Genomic DNA, 18,211 nt, shown 5'->3' on the forward strand with positions numbered 1-18,211 from the left:
AAATATTCGCAATTAACACTTTAATCGCCGGAAACGCCGTAACTCGTCATTCCCCGCCATGCTCATTCTGCCAAAGACGCCGTAACACGTCTTTGATATCAATATTTCAAAAATCTGTGATCGAAATCATATTTCTCCCCCGGGGACCTGAGATATACTGCTGAGCTCCACTCAACTCTCTAACGGTTCAAGAGCGCCATCTGGTGGCCGATCGGCAGATCGCCCAACAGGAAGTCATGTGGATGAAGTGGTGCTCACTGCTCACCCATATTTCGTCCGGGCACTCGCTATCATTAGCAGGACTCCATCTTGACACAATGGATGTCGATCGGTTGCAAATAACTCGACAAACAACATGATTTGGACGTATATACTATTATACAACCTGGAAATGGATCGGGTATTTTTACATCCCATAATATGAATATCTCTGCTCCACGCTCATCGCCCAACGGCACAAGGAAGATACGGTAAGATCCAGCGTTATTTTCCAACGTGTTCTTTACTAACTGCTCTGATGATCATATCACCCACACTAGATGAATGATATAACGTTGCCCACGGAATTATAAACGACCCCCCGCCCATCCGGTCAACATCAGATCATACGTAGTAACTCCTAGAAGCACATCCAGTTGAAATTTTTTATCTCGCACAGATTCCTACCAAACTGTATTTGATCATCAATATAATGCATTTAGGGCTATAAATCAAGTTCTGGAGAAAGCTGCAGAAAACGGTAAAAACATACTTATACTTTAGACCGTATTTTAGTATGAATATGTGAATGAAAAAGTATAACGTTGCTACACCCTGAACAATAGATATTATTGTCAATAATAATAATGTCAATTTAGCAATACAATTTAAAAAGTTATAGCCCTGCAAAGAAGGGGAACTTCTCCATAGACAAATAGAGATGGCGAGGGATGGTAAATTATGAATTTAACCATGGCGATCAAAGTGTTAATCGTAATTCTTTTCTTTTTAAATTTCAAACAAATGGAACAATCATGTTGGTGATAGAAGGGAACTCGTTTTGTCCAAAAATGGAAAGCTTTCCAATGTTCATGAGGCAGAATTGTTACAATGGCCGATAAACCATTTCCCCAATGATAAATCCCTATACGGGTGGACCGCGCGGGCGGTCCAAAGTGACGTCGGACTACACCTCCCTATGGGCAGGGTAATAGTAGAACGACATGAATAATAGGCAATGAAGTTACATCTGAATATGAAAATACGAGACAAACTGTGTAAACAATATAATTAACTCTAAATATACAAATATGAGAAAAATAAACGGTGTACACAAAGCTGCAGATAAGGGTCTGGTTATATTATCTATTAATTAATTATCGGTTATATTATACGGGATATTGGGAACTATGCTGAATAAATACAATGGAAAGACTCGTATGCGAGCAAACGGGAGCATCGTTTAGTCTCTCCAGCAGAATCCAAACCTCTGCTTTTTCCGTCACATTGTTTGTCGATGCTGATAAAGACAACGTTCCGGTTAACCTTCCCTTTAAAAAGAAAACCTCGTGCCTCTGTTGTGTGAAAATCCACACCCGTCTTTATTTTATCCTTCCTGTGGAAGAAGAAACCCGAGGGGGGCGGCGGTCCGTCGTTCAGGCACTCGGCCAACCGTGACGCCACTTAAACGCTCTATTGTCTGTTGATGTTGACAGTTTAACCAGGAAGTGCTGACAGCAGCACATGGTCCCGGAGACGTGCTTTAGTGTTCAGGGCCTCTTAACCCTTTCACTGCCACACTACAGAAGGTTAACCCTTTACTACCACACTACAGACGGTTAAGCGATAGTAAAGGGTTAACCTTCTGTAGTGTGGTAGTGAAAGGGTTAACCTTCCGTATTGTCGCAGTGAAAGGGTTAAACCGTTTGGTAGTGCGGCAGTGAAAGGGTTAACAATGCCTCCGTTAGTCTATATCACAAGAGTTTTAGACGGCCTCATAGTGTGATCAAGCCTCGTATTTAGTCGGTCCTTAAATCGTTTTTTTTTTATTTTTTTTATATATATTCCCAGAGATGCACACGCTGCGATTTAGCAAAGAACACATAACGTGCTGCACATAACGACTCCAGAGACTGGAAACGATCGCTCACTCTCTTTTACTACTATGTACTCTACTACTATGATACTATACTTATACACACACGACGCCACTGTGGATAAATGGGGCTAAATATCGTGGACAGGGTGAGCAGTTTTAAGTACCTGGGACTCGAGTCCGCATCACAGAGGACCTGACATGGACACAACACACACAGACGCTGTGGTAAAAAATGCGAAACAGGGAGCTCCAGTAGCTCACCGCGTACCTCGAACGCTATTTCGGCGTCAGGGACAACCGTGCGCGTCACGGATCTGGGGTACACGAGTTCGACTCCCGGACTCGCCGTATTTTCTCAGTGTCTTTCCCGATCTATACCCCATTCAACCTGTCTTTGTCGGTCATACTTGACCAGAAAAAACGATAAACGCTAAAAGAAACCAGCTGACTGGTCAAAGTTTAAAAAAAAAAAATGCGAAACAGCGGGCGTGTCTGCACTGGTATCTCATCCGCGCTATGTCCTTAGTGCAGGGGTTCTCAAACTTTTTAATACCGTGACCCCATTTTATTTTGGGGACCCCACATCGTGTAATTTCGACGTGGAATTAAGGAATATCAAAATGAATGAATGAATGAATAGTTTTATTTTCGGTCTTTGTTTACAGATGAATCAAAAACACACATGTGTGGACTTTCAAAAGGAAAAGAAAAAATCACAAATGTACATATTCAAAGTAAGCTCACACACAAAATCCAAACTCAATGACCGAAAAAAGGAATAGGTTGAAGCACATGCTTATTTTTGCCTATCCTTTACAATTCTTAAAAACTAAATATACTTTAATATAAGAGAGAATTTTTAAATATGCTGCAAGATATAATAATTTTTCTTTTTCTTTAACACTTTGGGTGCCGGAAAACGCTTTACAGCGTCATTCATGCTCAAGTTGCCGAAGGACGCTTTACAGCGTCTTTAATATCAATATTTCAAAAATCTGTGATCGGATTCATATTTCCCCTCCGCTGGCCTGAGATCCACCAGGAGGACCCACTGAGCTCTCTGGCGGTTCAGGAGCGCAATCGCCAAACAGGAAGTGCTGTGGAGGTTGTGCTGGTCGGCCATATTACTTCCGGGCACTCGGTTTGGCTCCCGGCACTCTGGCTCGTCACAATATATAGCGATCCATTGCCAATAACTCGATAAACAACATGATTTGGACGTATATAGTATTATACAAGCTGGAAATGGTTCATCAGGATAAACATCCCATAATCGAAAACGGTCTACACCACGCTGATCGTCCAACGGCGCGAGGAAGATCCGGTAAGATTCAGCGTTATTTTTTAACGTGTTCCATATAAACTGTTATGATGAACATATGACCCACACTAGATGAATGATATAACGCTGCCCACGGAATTATAAACGATCCCCCGCCCATCCGGTCATCATCAGATCATACGTAGATCATTCTAGAAGTACGTCCAATTGACATTTTTTATATCGCCCCGATTGCCATCAAACTGTATTTCATCATCAATATAATGCATTTGGGGCTATAGATCACGTTCTGGAGAAAGCTGCAAAAAGAGATGAAAACATACTTATACATTAGACCATACTTTACTATGAATATGTGAATGAAAAAGTTTAACATTGCTACACAATGAACAATACATATAGGACTTTGAATGGGCCCTAATAATGGCAATGTAGCAATAGAATTTAAAAGGTTATAGCCATGCAAAGAAGGGGTACTTCTCCATAGACAAATAGAGCTGGCAATCTATGGTATATCATGAATTTAACCCATGGCACCCAAAGTGTTAAGAGAAAAGAGAAAATGTTTGATATTTTACTCAAAAATAAAAGCACACGTTGTTGAACTTGATCATGCATATTATTTATTAGAAAATGTAATTACAGCACTATGTTATCAATACACAGTTATTTTTATTTATTTATTATAATTTTTTTTTTACTTGCCAATGCGCGACCCGACCCCACTGTCACCTACCCGCGACCCCAATTTGGTTCGCGACCCATAGTTTGAGAACCAATGCCTTAGTGGATAGCTCGCAAAGACGGAGCCGATACCACGCGCAAACCCCACGCAGTTAAGGGTGCAATTTTTACATTTACATTTACATTTAGTCATTTAGCTGACGCTTTTATCCAAAGCGACTTACAAGTTCTGTGCGACAAGACAGCAAGAATTTCCACCGTGCAATCCATTCTTAGTGGATCCAGCCCTTAAGGCGCTCCCATAGTCCAGCAGACTGTACACAGAGCAGACCCCGCGGAGGTCCGCGCGGACTCTTTGAGCCTTCATAGTCGAGCGGACCTCCGCGGACCAATTTCCTACATGTCACGCAGCAGTTTACACAATTGTCCCCACGCTGTTCAACTTCTGTCATGTCGTCGTCATCCGATGTCAAAATAAAGAGTGATCTCCGTTTCCAATATTTCGATAATAAAACGGGCAGTTTTACGCACTTGAATAACAGGTATATAGGCAGCGAGATGCAATGTACCGTATAGGCTTGAGGTGGACAGCGCGTGGTGCTGAAAAGACACGCATTGCATGAAATAAAAGCACCAGTTTTATTTCAAAATATTGGAAACGGAGATAACATTCTATGTTATCTCCGTTTCCAATATTTCGAAATAAAACTGGCAATTTTACACACTTCATTTAGAAAAGCCATTCAAACATCTCTCTTGGCACAGAGCGAGTGTTCAGAGTAAAATGCAGATCGGCGTCACATTAAATGCAGTTCGATGTCAACCAAAACGCCGAGCAGTGTTTTGTGTGACACCAAGTCAGCGGCGCGGATGTCCGCGCGTCAGAAAATAGGAGCTTCCCACCTGTGGGTCTGCTGTCCGCTGAGATCAAAGCTCAAGAGTCCGCGCGGACCTCCGCGGAGTCTGCTCTGTGTACAGTCTGCTGGACTATGGGAGCGCCTTTAGTGTTGGAGTGAAATTGTCACAGGCACATACCCTGCCCTGCTGCGCACACACACACACACACACGCACGCACACACACACACACACGCACACACACGCACACACACACTAAGGCTGAGACCACTTGTCGATTTATCGATAACTCCCGTGAAATCAATAAGTGGTGTCACTTATCGATTATTTTTCATGTGTAAAAGGGAAAAAAAGAAAATATTATTTAACGTTAGTTTGTGTGTGTCGTGACCGCAAAAACTACAGTGAGTGCACGTGACACACACTAGGGCTGGGCGATATGGCCTAAATATGATATCACGATATTTTCTGACCTTTCGACGATACACGATACACATCACGATGTTTTTCTTTTTTACCCCAAACAATTCATTATGAGGCTTACCAAGACAGTATTTGATTTTGCAAGCTAACATTAAAGACAAAATAAAATACCCATGCATTTAGCATTTTTATATTAGATTTAGATTATTAGATTATATATTGCATATATTTAGCAATGAGATATTATATGATTTAGATATGAAATATGATGAATTGAAAATGGGGGACCCTGATGTAAACAAGACTAAAGTCTTTCTCGGGTCTGCATCCCCTTAACAATTGTATGTATTGAGCTGTACTGTACCCATTCTGCAATATGTTAATAAAGTTTTAAATCAATCAATCAATCAATCAATCAATAGCATTTTAATGAAACTACTGTATATATGTATGTCTCTAAATGTTTTGATGAATTGAAAATGGAGGACCCTTATGTAAAAAAGTCGAAAGTCTTTTTCTGGTCTTCATCCTCCTGTACTGTATTGTACCCATTCTGCAACCCTTTAACAAAGTCTTCACTCATTCATTCTGACGGAAACATATAATTTTGATTGACAGTCGAGTCTGCCAATTACGTCACAGCGCTTGCACCCGCCCTGCTGTTCTTAGCACCAATCGGCAAGCTCCTAGTTTTTTACTTCCTGAATGTCCTGTGGCTGAACAACGTCAACAAAGCTACTAACGTTAGCTCCCCGCGGCCGTCGAGTAGGAGACCAGTGCTCAACAGGATGACTAAATGAGGCATAATGATTTTACTACAACGAATGTTATAATAAAAGCCTTTCCATACATCTGTCTGATTGAAAACTTTATTAACAGACCGCGGAATGGGCATATCTCAGCACGGGCTGAGATATGAACGAGTAACGTGTGGACAGATTGACGCGACACAATCCTCTTGGGCAAAACATCACGATATCCACGATACGTTGAAAAAGTGTATCGTTAATGAACTGTACCCGATATTTATATAATATCGTCATATCGCCCAGCCCTAACACACACACACACGCATGAACTAACGTTAAATTATATATTTTTGAATTAAAAACACATGTAAAATAATCGATATTTATCGATAATCTTGTCCCGATTTATCTATTCTTCCAAATGGCATATCGTCTCAGTCTTAACACACACACACACACACACACACACACACACACACACACACTCATACTCATCACACACACACACGCACACACTTGAAGCTCATTCTCTGATGGAGGCAGACTGGTAATGGAGATGTTCAGACATAACCTTGTGTTAGAGAGGCTGGGAGAGGTCACGAGGGGGGGGGCTTCAATGGATCACTGATTGTAGCTCTCTGGCAAAATAGAGTGAGCTTCCATACCGTCAGTAAAGCCATCAGCTATAATCAATGAAGGCTGAGAGCCGCGGTAAAAGCACCGAAGCACTAACAGCCCAGTTAGTTAGGCAGGCAGCCGGACTGCAATTGGATTGAACTCCTCCACAACGTGTCTCCATGGAGGGTAGAGTGGTAGAGGGGGAGCAACAGCCATGGAGGGTGGAGTGGTAGAGGGGGAGCAACAGCCATGGAGGGTGGGGGGGGGGAGTGGTAGAGGGGGAGCAACAGCCATGGAGGGTGGGGGGGGGGAGTGGTAGAGGGGGAGCAACAGCCATGGAGGGTGGGGGGGGGGGAGTGGTAGAGGGGGAGCAACAGCCATGGAGGGTAAGGCTGTCCCCGAAGCCTGTTTTCGGGATTCGAACCTTTGTTTTTAATTAAAAAAATTTATAATAAAAATAAAAATGATCGAAATAAATAGATTTATATTTTTATAAATATCCTCAAACTAAAATCCTCAATTTGAATAAAGTGATTAATCTGATTAAATGAGTAATTTTTTTTTATTAAATCAACTTTCTTTAATGAATATAACTCATCACTTTTAATACTATAATATTAGTGTAGCCTAATCTTTATCTGCAACTGTGAAGAAAACCCCCATTGGTTTAAACAGAATCAATAGACGCATAAAAAATATATATATAAAAAATAAAATAAAATAAAGGGAGGGGGGGGGGGGGGAGTGGTAGAGGGGGAGGAACAGCCATGGAGGGGGGGGGGGAGTGGTAGAGGGGGAGGAACAGCCTGGAGGGAGGGGGGGGGGGGGAGTGGTAGAGGGGGAGGAACAGCCTGGAGGGAGGGGGGGGGTGGTAGAGGGGGAGGAACAGCCATGGGGGGAGGGGGGGAGTGGTAAAGGGGGAGGAACAGCCTGGAGGGAGGGGGGGGGAGTGGTAGAGGGGGAGGAACAGCCATGGAGGGAGGGGGGGGGAGTGGTAGAGGGGGAGGAACAGCCATGGAGGGAGGGGGGGAGTGGTAGAGGGGGAGGAACAGCCATGGAGGGAGGGGGGGGAGTGGTAGAGGGGGGGGAACAGCCTGGAGGGGGGGGGGAGTGGTAGAGGGGGAGGAACAGCCATGGAGGGAGGGGGGGGTGGTAGAGGGGGAGGAACAGCCATGGAGGGAGGGGGGGGAGTGGTAGAGGGGGAGGAACAGCCTGGAGGGAGGGGGGGGAGTGGTAGAGGGGGAGGAACAGCCATGGAGGGAGGGGGGGGAGTGGTAGAGGGGGAGGAACAGCCATGGAGGGAGGAGGGGAGTGGTAGAGGGGGAGGAACAGCCTGGAGGGAGGGGGGAAGTGGTAGAGGGGGAGGAACAGCCATGGAGGGGGGGGGGGGAGTGGTAGAGGGGGAGGAACAGCCATGGAGGGAGGGGGGGGAGTGGTAGAGAGGGAGGAACAGCCATGGAGGGAGGGGGGGGGAGTGGTAGAGGGGGAGGAACAGCCATGGAGGGAGGGGGGGGGAGTGGTAGAGGGGGAGGAACAGCCATGGAGGGAGGGGGGGGGTGGTAGAGGGGGAGGAACAGCCATGGAGGGAGGGGGGGGGAGTGGTAGAGGGGGGGGAACAGCCTGGAGGGGGGGGGGAGTGGTAGAGGGGGAGGAACAGCCATGGAGGGAGGGGGGGGGTGGTAGAGGGGGAGGAACAGCCATGGAGGGAGGGGGGGGAGTGGTAGAGGGGGGGGAACAGCCTGGAGGGGGGGGGGAGTGGTAGAGGGGGAGGAACAGCCTGGAGGGGGGGGGGGAGTGGTAGAGGGGGGGGAACAGCCATGGAGGGAGGGGGGGAGTGGTAGAGGGGGAGGAACAGCCATGGAGGGAGGGGGGGGAGTGGTAGAGGGGGAGGAACAGCCTGGAGGGAGGGGGGGGAGTGGTAGAGGGGGAGGAACAGCCATGGAGGGAGGGGGGGGAGTGGTAGAGGGGGAGGAACAGCCATGGAGGGAGGAGGGGAGTGGTAGAGGGGGAGGAACAGCCTGGAGGGAGGGGGGAAGTGGTAGAGGGGGAGGAACAGCCATGGAGGGGGGGGGGGGGAGTGGTAGAGGGGGAGGAACAGCCATGGAGGGAGGGGGGGGGAGTGGTAGAGAGGGAGGAACAGCCATGGAGGGAGGGGGGAGTGGTAGAGGGGGAGGAACAGCCATGGAGGGAGGGGGGGGAGTGGTAGAGAGGGAGGAACAGCCATGGAGGGAGGGGGGAGTGGTAGAGGGGGAGGAACAGCCATGGAGGGAGGGGGGGGAGTGGTAGAGGGGGAGGAACAGCCTGGAGGGGGGGGGGGGGAGTGGTAGAGGGGGAGGAACAGCCTGGAGGGGGGGGGGAGTGGTAGAGGGGGAGGAACAGCCATGGAGGGAGGGGGGAGTGGTAGAGGGGGAGGAACAGCCATGGAGGGAGGGGGGGGGGAGTGGTAGAGGGGGAGGAACAGCCATGGAGGGGGGGGGGGAGTGGTAGAGGGGGAGGAACAGCCTGGAGGGAGGGGGGGGGAGTGGTAGAGGGGGAGGAACAGCATGGAGGGGGGGGGGGGTAGAGGGGGAGGAACAGCCTGGAGGGAGGGGGGGGGGAGTGGTAGAGGGGGAGGAACAGCCATGGAGGGAGGGGGGGGGGGAGTGGTAGAGGGGGAGGAACAGCCATGGAGGGAGGGGGGGGGAGTGGTAGAGGGGGAGGAACAGCCATGGAGGGAGGGGGGAGTGGTTGAGGGGGAGGAACAGCCATGGAGGGAGGGGGGGGGAGTGGTAGAGGGGGAGGAACAGCCATGGAGGGAGGGGGGAGTGGTAGAGGGGGAGGAACAGCCTGGAGGGAGGGGGGGAGTGGTAGAGGGGGAGGAACAGCCTGGAGGGAGGGGGGAGTGGTAGAGGGGGAGGAACAGCCATGGAGGGGGGAGTGGTAGAGGGGGAGGAACAGCCTGGAGGGAGGGGGGGGGAGTGGTAGAGGGGGAGGAACAGCCTGGAGGGGGGGGGGGAGTGGTAGAGGGGGAGGAACAGCCTGGAGGGAGGGGGGAGTGGTAGAGAGGGAGGAACAGCCATGGAGGGAGGGGGGGGGGGGGGGGTGGTAGAGGGGGAGGAACAGCCTGGAGGGAGGGGGGGGAGTGGTAGAGGGGGAGGAACAGCCATGGAGGGAGGGGGGGGGGGTGGTAGAGGGGGAGGAACAGCCTGGAGGGAGGGGGGGAGTGGTAGAGGGGGAGGAACAGCCATGGAGGGAGGGGGGGGTGGTAGAGGGGGAGGAACAGCCATGGAGGGAGGGGGGGGGGAGTGGTAGAGGGGGAGGAACAGCCATGGAGGGAGGGGGGGGGTGGTAGAGGGGGAGGAACAGCCATGGAGGGAGGGGGGGGGGGGTGGTAGAGGGGGAGGAACAGCCTGGAGGGAGGGGGGGGAGTGGTAGAGGGGGAGGAACAGCCATGGAGGGAGGGGGGGGGGGGTGGTAGAGGGGGAGGAACAGCCTGGAGGGAGGGGGGGAGTGGTAGAGGGGGAGGAACAGCCATGGAGGGAGGGGGGGGGTGCTAGAGGGGGAGGAACAGCCATGGAGGGAGGGGGGGGGGAGTGGTAGAGGGGGAGGAACAGCCATGGAGGGGGGGGGAGTGGTAGAGGGGGAGGAACAGCCTGGAGGGAGGGGGGGAGTGGTAGAGGGGGAGGAACAGCCTGGAGGGAAGGGGGGAGTGGTAGAGGGGGAGGAACAGCCATGGAGGGAGGGGGGGAGTGGTAGAGGGGGAGGAACAGCCATGGAGGGAGGGGGGGGAGTGGTAGAGGGGGAGGAACAGCCATGGAGGGAGGGGGGGAGTGGTAGAGGGGGAGGAACAGCCTGGAGGGAGGGGGGAGTGGTAGAGGGGGAGGAACAGCCATGGAGGGGGGGGGGGGAGTGGTAGAGGGGGAGGAACAGCCTGGAGGGAGGGGGGGGGAGTGGTAGAGGGGGAGGAACAGCCTGGAGGGAGGGGGGAGTGGTAGAGGGGGAGGAACAGCCATGGAGGGAGGGGGGTGGGAGTGGTAGAGGGGGAGGAACAGCCTGGAGGGAGGGGGGGGGGAGTGGTAGAGGGGGAGGAACAGCCTGGAGGGAGGGGGGGGGAGTGGTAGAGGGGGAGGAACAGCCTGGAGGGAGGGGGGAGTGGTAGAGGGGGAGGAACAGCCATGGAGGGAGGGGGGGGGGAGTGGTAGAGGGGGAGGAACAGCCTGGAGGGAGGGGGGGGGAGTGGTAGAGGGGGAGGAACAGCCTGGAGGGAGGGGGGAGTGGTAGAGGGGGAGGAACAGCCATGGAGGGAGGGGGGTGGGAGTGGTAGAGGGGGAGGAACAGCCTGGAGGGAGGGGGGGGGAGTGGTAGAGGGGGAGGAACAGCCTGGAGGGAGGGGGGAGTGGTAGAGGGGGAGGAACAGCCATGGAGGGAGGGGGGTGGTAGAGGGGGAGGAACAGCCATGGAGGGAGGGGGGGGAGTGGTAGAGGGGGAGGAACAGCCATGGAGGGAGGGGGGGAGTGGTAGAGGGGGAGGAACAGCCATGGAGGGAGGGGGGAGTGGTAGAGGGGGAGGAACAGCCATGGAGGGAGGGGGGAGTGGTAGAGGGGGAGGAACAGCCATGGAGGGAGGGGGGGGGGGGTGGTAGAGGGGGAGGAACAGCCTGGAGGGAGGGGGGAGTGGTAGAGGGGGAGGAACAGCCATGGGGGGAGGGAGGAGTGGTAGAGGGGGAGGAACAGCCATGGGGGGAGGGGGGGGAGTGGTAGAGGGGGAGGAACAGCCATGGAGGGGGGGGGGAGTGGTAGAGGGGGAGGAACAGCCATGGAGGGGGGGGGGAGTGGTAGAGGGGGAGGAACAGCCTGGAGGGAGGGGGGGGAGTGGTAGAGGGGGAGGAACAGCCATGGAGGGAGGGGGGGGAGTGGTAGAGGGGGAGGAACCATAGATATCTATAGAACACTAGATGGCTTAAGGCGGAGTCACCAGCGTCACTGAACCGCCGCCATCTTGCTCCAGTTAGCCTTGAGTGAGAGTGAGTGAGCTGCACAGACAAAAATACTCATAACTCGCTGAAATATTGACGGATTTACAAACGGGTTGGTTTGCTATAAACATCAAAGATGTAGTTATGATACTGCATACTTATAAAAAAAAAATCTTTTAAAGATGTTTTTTTTTACAAACCACTTGAATCATAGCCACATTAATAATGCTTGTAATAAACCAAACCGTTTGTAAATCCGTCAATAATTCAGCGAGTTATGAGTATTTTTGTCTGTGCAGCTCACTCACTCTCACTCAAGGCTAACTGGAGCAAGATGGCGGCGGTTCAGTGACGTCGCTCTCCATTGGCCGGCAGCGCGGGCAAGCTATCTAGTGTTCTATATATATCTATGGGAGGAACAGCCATGGAGGGAGGGGGGAGTGGTAGAGGGGGAGGAACAGCCTCGGAATTAGGGCTGCACGATTCTTGCTAAAATGTGAATCACGATTTTTGTCTCCAAGAATTGAGATCACGATTCTCTCACACGATTCTTATTTTTTCAATGAAATCATTTATCAAAGTGAGTTAAACTTAAACTTAAACATAACATATATGAAAGTGCTTGACTTAAACTTAAACGTCTCTTGTAACATACAAAGTAAAAGAATTAAAAAAGAAAAAAATCGTCATAATTTAGAAATGAGATTGCATAGGTCTATGTATCCGTATCGAGATCGCGATTCCCCCCCCCCTATTAATCGTGCAGCCAGCCCTACTCGGAATTCACCACCGGTGAAGGAAGAGGTGCTCGCTAGAGGCCAGGGTGGTTGGCCGCATTGATCAGTACTTATGTTGAGTCGGTTAAGTCCAGCGATGTGTGGAAAACCACAGTTTGCAGAACCCTGTCACCGAGGCCCTGTCCACACGAACACAGGTGTTATGTAACCGAGCCTTAATGTGCGGCGTGGTTGCTCTGTTCGGCCACACGCAACCGGGGTTTTGGAACACTGCAACCGCGGTCTTTGAAAACCGGAGTCCAGGGTGAAGTCTTGCGCGCATCCCCGGTTGCAGTGGTTGCGTGTGGGCATAGCAACCGAGGTTATTCCCAGTGTTTACAGCAGAGCTGTCCCAAGTAGCGTTATATGAAAATGATTGTAACAACCTTTTGTTTGAAACGTATCGTCTTGTGTTGAAGAGTGTTGTGATCGACTGATGTCTGTTGTCGCATTCCTGACCTGACGCTCAGAGTAAACCTGTAGCTGCGACTAAACTAAACTCATGTGTTGTCAAGTTATTGTTATAAGGAGCCCAGTCCAAGACTACAACAGTCTGCATCCCCTTAACAATTGTTTGTATTGAGCCGTATTGTATTGTACCCACTCTGCAATGTGTTAAATAACGTTTTCATCCATTCATTCTACTAGCATTAATGTTACTACATTATTACTTTATATTTTATTAAAAGTTTTGTGTGTATTGTTTTTATTGACCTATAGTCCATTCATGCTGAGTGAATCAGTTCCCCCAGCCGCATTTGTGTATTCAAATTTTTTTGGGGAATTAACCGATAGAAAATGAATAGAAAATGAATCGAATCGAATCGTGGTCAAATGAAGAGATTTCATGATGCATTGAATCGTTGCCTGAATAATCGTAATCGAAATGAATCGTTGTGAGGTCGCATCGTTACACCCCCCTACTGTGCCCTCAAGAACATTACGATCATCTACTACTGGTTTATTGAAGGTTCGCAACCACAGCCAAAAAAAGACAATCGGGGACGATGCAGTCTTTGCTAATATTTCGTCAATGCTCTGCTCATTTCATGCACGTCTATAATAATGCCAATTTTATGCCTATGTCTATTTTACGTCAACATCACTGCTGTGAATCACTTTGGGCTGTAATTCTTGTATGAAAGGTGCGATAGAAATAAAGTGTATTATCTTCCCCCACTCCGATACTCCAGTGGTTCTCAAATGTGTTGCTTTGTGACCCCTAAAAACAGAGGGGTGGATGCCCCCCCCCATCCCTACACACTACATAGTCAAGCACAGATAAAATGGTGAACTTTGACACGGAATAATGATTTCCATGTTCTCTTTTTGGTGTGCTTAACTTTATTAATGATTGCAGGAGGGCTTAAGACATCAAATATTAATTTCACAAGAAAAAAGCATCTAGGGGCTATACCAAAAATGATGAACATACTGTAGTAATGTATTTATGTCTTTTCATGCCCCCATTTGTATGTCTTCATCAAATCATCTGGCGACCCTCAGCACGTTGAGCTGTGTACCTTGTTTCAGCTCCTGATCACAGAGGCTCTACTCAGAGGACAGCAGTGCCCTCTACTGGATACTAGCTGTAACGCATCCACAGTCAGAGCAGGGAGGAAACAGACTGGGGGCAGAGGAGGAAACGGACTGGGGCAGAGAGGAGTAAACAGACTGGGGCAGAGAGGAAACAGACTGGGGCAGAGAGGAAACCGACTGGGTTGGTTGTGGTGATGACGGGCTGGGGCAGGGAGGAACACACTGAAGTAAAAGTTTTGTGTACTCGCATTTCTTTTTACTGGTGGCCAGATGCCTGTTTTTAAGTTCCAGCTGAGAGGTAGGAGCTGGAAAACATAATGGTTCCATAGCCGGAAGTCTTATCTTATGTAGTACAGGTCTAAAGTTTATAAAAATCCCACAGAAAATGTTTTACAAAGGTTTTTATAATGTGTGTACCAGTAAAAATGTGATTATCCAAAATGGCCATCCGCTCCCATTCATTCAGAGGCGCTCGTCAAAACAATAGACTTCTTTGTCTTCTTTCCCCCACTCTGAGCGCCCATCTGGGATCGCTTTCGGGGGCAGACGCTCCTTGGCTACAACGGTGGTCAATCGTTTTTTCGCCATCAGCGGTGACTGGTCAGCTCAGGACCGCTCACAACCGGACGTGGTCACTCGTCCGAACGGCTTGTGAAATTACGCTCGCCGGATGTTTCGTCTTGTAACTTGAGAATGGAATCGCGCAATAGGTTGAGCAGGGTGGCGATCGAAAGGCGGGAAATTAAACTTTCCAACAATGTATTGGTTGATCGGCCAAAAACGCAGCCAGCAGCCGACAGACGATGGCAAAGTTCCGCGACGTGCGAGCGAGTGCGTGTTAACCCGATCCTTAAGTGGTTAATAGGGTCCCCTCTCAATACACTACACAGTGTAGTTGCCGGTTACAGTATTGGGGAGTGTCGCGTGTGTCGTTTGATTGTATGTATAAACGTCTCCTCTGTTTCCAGGTGATCATCGAGGTGACGGAGATGCTGCATAACGCCAGCCTGCTGATCGACGACATCGAGGACAGCTCCACGCTGCGGCGAGGCTTCCCCGTGGCCCACAGCATCTACGGCACCCCGTCCGTCATCAACTCGGCCAACTACGTCTACTTCCTGGGCCTGGAGAAGGTGCTGACGCTGGAGCACCCCGAGGCCGTCCGCATCTTCACCCGCCAGCTCCTGGAGCTGCACCGCGGCCAGGGCCTGGACATCCACTGGAGGGACACCTACACCTGCCCCACGGAGCAGGAGTACCGTGCCATGGTGCTCCAGAAGACCGGGGGGCTCTTCGGCCTCGCCGTGGGCCTCATGCAGCTCTTCTCGGAGTGGAAACGCGACCTGAAGCCCCTCCTGGACACGCTGGGCCTCTACTTCCAGATCCGCGACGACTACGCCAACCTGAACTCGCGGGAGTACAGCGAGAACAAGAGCTTCTGCGAGGACCTGACGGAGGGCAAGTTCTCCTTCCCCACCATCCACGCCATCTGGTCGCAGCCGGAGAGCACCCAGGTGCAGAACATCCTGAGGCAGCGCACGGAGAACGTGGACATTAAGCGCTACTGCGTGGACTATCTGGCCAAGGTGGGCTCGTTCGCGTACACCCGACAGACCCTGCGCGACCTGGACGCTGAAGCCTACCGGCTGATCAGAGACCTGGGGGGAAACCGTGAGCTGGAGGGCCTGGTCAAACAGCTCAGCCGTATGTACGAGGAGCCAGAGGTTGACGAAGAGGCTGGGGCATGCTCCAGGCAAAAGGTCTGACCTCTACACTGCCACCTAGTGGTAGTAGGTATCACATACTGGCTGTATCTGAGAGGTCATACTATCTACTATTTACTAGATCTACTATTTTTCAGTTTTAACCATTAAATTGCCATGAATATTAACTGATCGTATACATTACTTTAACCTGTTAAGCTGTAGGAATATTTCGCCTAAAGGTACATGCCTAAGTAAATGGAAGATTGCTCCACTTCTGCAAGGTCAATTTGCATGTTCTTGGTATCTAGGAACATCTAGGGACCTGGGGGTATGTATTTCCAGTGTCCGAAATATTGTGTCTGTTACTAGGCTGAGTAAATTGTAATGAAGAAAAGGAGAATATAAATTATGATTTATGATTTTTGCATCTTTGATCATGTTAAATCTGCGGGGTACGAGAAAATGCTCACTGAGCTCATTCACCACCTTATTGAGATCATGTGTACAAAAAATCTAAGCAAATGAATAAAGGGAAGATGATTAAACAGAAGGATTTGTAGATACAGTAATTAATGATAATCGATTTTAATTATAAATTCATATTTGACCTTGACCTTATTATGGCCAAATCATACATCTATGGATAGGGAAAATGCTCCTCTTTCCAATGGCAGGGTTGAATCTGGATTTAGTCATTTCCTTGCAGTTTTTACGATAATTAGTATTTTCCGATAAATTCGTATTTCCGATAAATCGTATAAAACATCGGTAAAAATGAAAATATACACTTTGACTACTGTTTTTGATAGGGTTATGGTCTTTACTCTTTGCTACAATTTTTCATTTTTTTTAAACATTAACCTCTTAACATCCAAGGGCCCACATGTGGACGATTCTTTTCCCCCTCTAGTGGCTCGGGTGTGCATTTCCTTTAATACAATATATAGATTATTATATTATATAGATAATTAAAGCCCTATTTGTTGCCTGTCGATTGCCTTTTCAGGTGACAAAATCCGTTCAGCGGTTCTCGAGTTACATGCCGATATGTGAGGCGTGCCCCAAAGTACGCAAAAGTACACATTACCACCCCCGACTCCCGGGGCTCTAGCTCCGTCAATCATTTGGCGATCTCGAAAATCTTTGCACAGGGTTGTAGCCAATGAGTGTGGCTACATAGGGGGACCTTAGGGCTTAACAGGTTAAATGTTGATGCTGCAATACGGTTTGATTCAAAAGGTGATAGATGCACAGGGCAATTAAGTATTCAATTCATAATTAATAAAAAAATATTCTTTATTTTTGGGCTTTTCTGTATTTTTCACTGATCCCAATTTTGTCGTCATGCCAATTCCCTTCCTGGTCGTTGCGTGCATTGCCCCAGTGTCAGAACTACCAACATGCCTCTGACAGCCATTTCTTTTCACCTGACAGCGAGGAGTTTCACTGGGGGAACGTAACGCGTGCAGAGGTTTCACGCTATTTCCCCAAGACCCCCTCCCTGCTGAACAGGCGCCCCGACCGACCAGTAGCAGTCACAGTTTACAACGACCAGGACACACACACCCCACCGGCTTCCCACCCGCTAACACTGCCAATTGTGTTAGTAGGGACGACTGACCAAGCCGGAGGTACCGCTGACAGCTGGATTTGATCCCAGTCTTGCGGTGGTAGGCGAGTGCTTAGTCAACTGCGCTACCCAGCCGCCAGGTATCTGTCAGGAAATAACATTATTAAATATATGAAATGTTTTTGTATTCAAGTTGTTGTTTTTTGCGGGCCTACCAGGAGCTTGGTGAGTCTGGCGAGAGCTTGTATGGATCACGCTTAGTGATGCACCGATGTGAAAATTGTGACCGATATTAATATTGCTGTTCTGGCCGATACCGATATTTACAGATGTCGATATCTCTGTATAGAATGATAATCAAATAAAGAGCTATTTTCCAAAACGCATATTTCTTTTTTTACCTTTGTAATTTATTTTCAGAAATGACTGATATTTTATATATATATCCTGAATTCACACTATGGATAAGCCAACCCTGAGTATTCTCAATAGACATCTAACTCACTTGAGACCAAGTCGCTGTATTCTGTGAACATTGTACAACAGTTTTGGTATTATATCCGCGGCCGATATTATATTTTGACATCGGAACGATACCGATGTGTAAAAAAATTACTATCGGCCAATATTATATCGCCGGCCGATATATCGTGCACCACTAAACACGCTAGAATTTAAATTGCAGCCGTCAGTTCAGTGTCACTATGTGTTGTTTCTTTGGCTAGTATGGTCGTGAAATTGGTATTACATTTTGCTCTATTATTATGGTATTAAAAAGGTCTTACATTTAACTTGTTGAAACCTGCAGATACCCTGTGTTTTAATCACCAACAAACATCTTGTTCCCAAGACATATTTGAATGTTTTGTGACCCTTGTTTCCTGTTGCTGGGCGGATTACCCAGCATTACCCCCAAAATATTGCCTGGTGTTAGGGAGTGGCCACAATGATCCGTCACAAAACGGATGTAAGGTCTT

General features: G+C 49.0%; 1 protein-coding gene across 2 annotated transcripts in view; it reads left to right on the plus strand.

Moving 5' to 3' along the window:
* Positions 1-17,595, plus strand: part of ggps1 (geranylgeranyl diphosphate synthase 1) — a 74,713-nt gene extending 57,118 nt beyond the window's left edge. Inside the window, exons 4-5 of one of the 2 annotated variants that reach the window (XM_084322273.1) lie at positions 14,927-15,718; positions 17,099-17,595. In XM_084322273.1, coding sequence (XP_084178399.1) covers positions 14,927-15,718; positions 17,099-17,284 — 978 coding nt within the window. In that variant the 3' untranslated portion in view covers positions 17,285-17,595. Of the gene's footprint in view, positions 1-14,926 lie in introns of both variants that reach the window. The other variant, XM_084322274.1, reaches the window with a different exon arrangement.
* Positions 17,596-18,211: the final 616 nt, after the last annotated feature.

The sequence above is a fragment of the Notolepis coatsorum genome (assembly GCF_963971535.1).
Source record: "Notolepis coatsorum genome assembly, chromosome: 9".
Lineage (NCBI taxonomy): Eukaryota > Metazoa > Chordata > Actinopteri > Aulopiformes > Paralepididae > Notolepis > Notolepis coatsorum.